The sequence below is a fragment of the Nothoprocta perdicaria genome, unplaced genomic scaffold (genome assembly GCF_003342845.1).
Source record: "Nothoprocta perdicaria isolate Ctin4 unplaced genomic scaffold, notPer1 scaffold_536, whole genome shotgun sequence".
Taxonomy (NCBI): domain Eukaryota; kingdom Metazoa; phylum Chordata; class Aves; order Tinamiformes; family Tinamidae; genus Nothoprocta; species Nothoprocta perdicaria.
In genome coordinates, this window is record NW_020455795.1 from 17,195 (window position 1) to 22,351 (window position 5,157).

Genomic DNA, 5,157 nt, shown 5'->3' on the forward strand with positions numbered 1-5,157 from the left:
TGGGGGGAGGGGGTTGGGTCCATCTTTAGGCCTGGAACGTGGCTCTATGTGGGGGTTGACCCCCTCTTTCTGACCTGTTTGCATCACGTTGCTCCCCGTTTCTAGCCTCAAAATGACGCGTTTGGTCTCAAAATGCTCCTTTGGTTTGTTGATAAAATGCTTTATTGATAAAGAGCCCCCCTTTGCCCGCTCACCCTTGGCTGCTTTTCTAGCACAGATCAGTGAATATTGGAAACAACAACATAAGGTCAGGGGTGCTCGTTTTTTTTTCCTCAAATAAAAAGCATTTTGGGGGGCCCATAGGCAAAAGGGAAGTTTCTTTGCTGCGGTTGCTTGCTGGGTGTCCTGGGGTGGCTTGAGCGACCTGGCCTGAAATTGAGGGGGAAGAAACGAAAAAGCACTCAAATAAAAAAAAAAACATTTTGGGAGAGAAATTGGGGTGAAAAACTTCTTATCCGGGGTTGTGTGTGGGGGGGATCGCATCAGGAGAGAGCGGCTTCCAAAATGGCGGCCGACGCCCTTTTCCAAAATGGCGGTCGGCGCCCATTTCCAAAATGGTGGCCCTCCCCGCTTCCAAAATGGCGCCGCTACCCTCTTCCAAAATGGCGGCGGCGGCCTCGGGCGGGGCAGAAGGGGGTGGCGAGAGATGAGGGATGCGTCCTCAAGATAGAAAAAAAAGACGAGTTTTTTTTTTTTCTCTTTTAAGGAAATAACATTTTTTTGGCAAAATTTCCGGTTTGGTTCAGCAGGCTGCTGGCGTCCTGTCCTGTGGGACGGAATGAGGGATAAAAGGGGAAATTCCCTTGTGCCCATGTGCATCCCTGCACGAAATCGGCTTTAGTTTGCCCCAAAACCCGGGGAATTGCCCCAAATGCCGTTTAGCTCCTGCCTCAGGGACCAAGACGTCTTCCCTGCTTTTGGCCTATGGGAAGTGGATCCGTGTCCCGAGATGCGAGCGAGACAGCGGGATCCATCGCTTTGATGGATCCATATTCCCGTATTCCACTCAGGCACGGCAATATTAGCTTATTATCGATGCTAATAAACCAACCAAAGCCCCTAAATCATCTTTTATCGGTTGCGGAAAAGGTTATTCATGTGGTGAGTCTAATGGGGACCCCAGCCTGGAGGGGCAGCATCACCAGGGGTGACATCAGCTCTAAACCCTTTTGCGAATAAGCAAATAAATAAATAAGCAACCGAAATGGACATTTTTTTAAATATTTGAGTCAAGATGAAGAACCCCAGGGGTGTTTTTATGCAAAACGGCCCCATTCAGACGAGGCCACAAAATGGCCGACCCCCTCAGGGGCGAGCGGCCGCCACCTCCCCGCCCTCGAGGCGGCTCTGTGACGCATGCGGGGGCGTGGCCTCCCTCGGCCAATGGGAGGGCTCGGCGCGCTTATTTGCATGCGGCAGGGTATAAAAGGCGGGGTGGGGGCGGCCGCGCGCGCAGTCACCGGGGCGCTGAGGCGGGACGCGAGCGATGGCGGCAGCCGAGAAGGGGAGCAGGAAAAGCGCCGCTTTAAGGAGGTGGAAGGCGCCGCGCGCGGCCAAGCCGAAGCAGCCGCAAGGAGCGCGCAAGGCAAGGCGGGTGGCCGGGCGGAAGGGCGCCCCGGGGCCGCGCGGCGCCAAGGGGGCCCGGCCGGGCCGGCGCCGCATGTCGGAGCGGGCGCAGGCCCTCATGGCGAGCTTCGTGAGCGACATCTACAAGCAGGTCTCGTCGGAAGCGCGGCGCCAGTGCCAGCCCGGCCCCGCCAAGGCCGCCCCCAAGGCCTCGCGGGCCGCCCTGGCCGAGGCGCCGGCCCCCGTCCCCGAGGCGTCGCCGTGAGGAGCCTCCGTCATCCCTGTGTGAGGTGGAAAAACACCCTAAAAAAAACAACCGCTCCCACGGGACAGCCGCCCCCAAACACCCCCTTTTGCAGCGCTCAATTTCCAGCTCGACCGTCTCCACGGCACCCAAAGGACAGAAATGGATAAATGCGATTAAAGGACTTTAAAAAAATACCAGAAAAACTTAAGATAAAGCATCTAGATCTTCGTGGCAGTGCAATAAAAGCGGAACGTAGCTGCAACCGGCTTCGGCGGTCTTATTTTATCGAGGGGAAAAGGGGTCGGCACCGAGTTTTTCCGCCTCTTTTAGGCAGGGAATTCCCAGTGGGAATTCCGGAGCTCGGAGAGGGTTGGATCCAGGGCTGGGTGTTCTGGGCTGAGGGATCCCCAAAGTGGCCAACGGAGGACCCAAAATTGCTCATTTGTCACCCGGGAGACACATTTGAGTGCCGACCTCTTGAGAATCCTGGGTTTTTGAGGCAGAAAACACGTGTTTTGGGTGCGGTGCCCACCTCCACACCTCCAGCTTCCCCAAATCCCCCCCAAAACAGATTCCTACTTCTCCCAAACCACAAAAAGGACCATTTTGGTGGCAGGAAATGTGTTTTTTTTCTCCCGCCCGGTACCGCGCCGGTGCCAAACGTCCCTCCGGAGACACTGGACATCTTCCCCCCTCAACGATCTCCATTTTGGGGCCGTTTTCGCCTTATTTCGCGTTGACGAGACCTTCTCTCCAAGCTCTCCCTTCACGCGCTCGTTGGGCGACGCTGGTGTCGATCGGACGTCGTTTTGGGGCACGTTGCGTTGGAAACGGTACCGGGCAGCTCATAGGGTCTTTTGAGACTAATTTTCTTCTCTTTTTTCCCCTTTTTTCCCTCTTTCTCATCCTAAGGGGCGGTTCTTTGCTCTGGGAGATTCAACATGGTCATTCTTGGGGCTACGATGACCAGCCACAGATGGTGGAAGCCGCGTACGGCCTTTTAAGACTAAATTTGATCCCGTTTTTCTTCTTTCTTCCATTTTCCCCATCCCAATGAGTTGACAGGAGACATCCGTGGTCGTTCTTTGGCCTCGGAGACTCAACACGGTCCTCGTTGGGTCTCCAACAGCCAACTGCAGACGGTGGTGGAGGCCACATAGGATTTTTGGGGAGACCTCTGATCCTCGTTTTCTCCTTCCTCCCACTTTGCGCCTCCCCGGGGCCTCGCGGCCCTACGCGGCCCGGCCGCGCACGGCGCCGCCCCGGCCCTTGAGCAGCTTGGCCAGGGCGGCGCGCAGCTCCGCGGTGCCGATGAAGGAGCCGCGGCGGCGCCGCCGGCGCCGGTCGGCCTCCGTCACCACGCCGCGGCACAGGAGGCCCACGCGCGAGGCCATCAGCCTCCGCGCCTGCGGCGACATGGGGCATGGCCCCCGCCGCCCCCGCCCCTTCCCCGCCTGCTTCTTCCCGCGGGATTTTTCCCACTTTCTCCCGCCCGCGGCCATGGGGGCGGCGCCGGCTTTGGAGCCGCGGCTTCCCCCGGGGCGCCTATATACGGCACCGCATGCAAATGAGGGATCCAAAGCGCGCGCGGCGATTGGCTGGGGCGTTGCCGCCCTGCCATTGGCTGGCGCCTGCTCTGGAGCCACCACCGCCGCCAGGGCTCTATATATGGCGTGGCATGCAAATAAGGGATCCAAAGCGCATGCGGCGATTGGCTGCGGCGCCGTTGCCCCGCCATTGGCTTGCCATACTGCTGCCCCTTGTGACGTCATCGCTTCATTTGCATAAGGAGCACAGGCGCCAGTTGCCCCCACTACCTTATTTTTATTATTATTATTATTATTATTACTATTACTATTACTATTATTACTATTATTATTACTATTGTTATTATTACTAATACTACTATTACCCTTCTTATATTATTATTATTATTACCCATATTATGTTATGCTATGTTATTGTCTACTATTTTATACTATGTTATAATACATTATATTACGTTACATTATATTACATTATATGAAATATTACATTAATCATTATTATTGTTAACACTATATTTTTATTGGATTTGCCCAAGCAAAGCCCAAAAGAGCTTCGAAATTCACACGCTCTGCCCCCCCGCCCCAAGAAACATCCCAATTTGGATCATTCCTCGAGGTAATGTGTAGTTAATTGTTATTAAATAAAAATAAAATAAAAATTAAAAAAGCAGCAATTCCCCCTTTTTTGGGAGGGTTTTATTCAGCTTTTTGGATAAAAAGGGAGGGCTTGTAAAGTGCAAAAAAAAAGTGCCAGGGAGGGCAAAAAGAGGAAAATAGAGAGGAAAAAAAAAGAGCAATAATTTGAAAGAAGAAAAAAGGAAAATTGAATTTCAAAATAAAGGTGAAAAGGAGGGATTTCAGGAAATTTTGCACGAGTTTCCCTGGTGGTCTAGTGGTTAGGATTCGGCGCTCTCACCGCCGCGGCCCGGGTTCGATTCCCGGTCAGGGAATGCCCTTTTTTCCCAACCCCTTTTCTTTCCCCCACAATAAGAGGCAATTTAGTTAATTAATTAATGTGTGTGTTTTTGGGTGCAAAGAAACCCACGCCACCACTGCCTGCTGCTAAATTCCGCTTTATTGTGATGCCCATCACCACTCTTTTATTTCTGCTGTCTCTTTAACCGATTATAGGATGTTTTGGGGCGATTGGGGGAGTTTTTTTTATATAGATTTTTGCTGTTTGCAGCCGCTCTCTGTAGTTCTCATTTAAACCCCAGGAATCCCCGTGGTCTCAGGCTGGTTCCTCATCCCAGGGCTCCATCCCAGCTGGATTTTCCTTCCCTAGCAGCAGCCGTTGCAGTTTCCAACCATGCCCAAATTGCAGCCTTTTCCCCCCAAATCCCCGCTCTATGCAAACCGGTGACTCTCGCGGCGCTTTGGCAGCAGCTTTTGAGGTTTTCCGGGTGCATTTTGCTCCCCTTTGGCACCTTTTCTTCGCGTTGCAGCTCTAGGAGGGGCTGGAGGGAAGGAAAGGGGTCGAGACTGGGGGATTTTGGGGGGTTTCGGGGCGTTTCTCAGTGCGGCCCGCGGGACTCCACGGTGGGCGGGTGCCCGCGGTGGCTCTTGGGCATGACGTGGCGCAGCGCGGCCTGCACGTGCTCGGGGCTCACGGTGGGCCGGCGGCTCTCGCGCCGCAGCCGCTCGGCCTCGCGCGACACCCGCTTCGCCAGGTCGTCCACGAAGTGGATCATGAGCCCCTGCGCCTTGCTCGAGAGCAGCCGCCCGTCGCGCCGGATCTGCCGCAGCGTCCGCGAGTCCATGGGCCGCGAGGAGCAGCGGCCGCGGCGGCCGCGCGGC

General features: G+C 54.8%; 1 protein-coding gene and 1 non-coding gene across 2 annotated transcripts in view; one reads left to right on the forward strand and one right to left on the reverse strand.

The window, feature by feature from the left end:
- The window catches only part of LOC112955058, a 24,338-nt gene that overhangs the window by 5,001 nt on the left and 14,180 nt on the right, over positions 1-5,157 (reverse strand). The window contains exons 13-14 of the mRNA XM_026048347.1: positions 4,899-5,096; positions 3,067-3,219 (exon numbers count right to left, since the gene is read on the reverse strand). Of these exons, the coding sequence (XP_025904132.1) occupies positions 3,067-3,219; positions 4,899-5,096 (351 nt within the window). The remainder of the gene's footprint in view (positions 1-3,066; positions 3,220-4,898; positions 5,097-5,157) is intronic.
- Positions 4,239-4,310, forward strand: TRNAE-CUC. Its single transcript has one exon. It is a non-coding gene; the product is annotated as a tRNA-Glu (tRNA).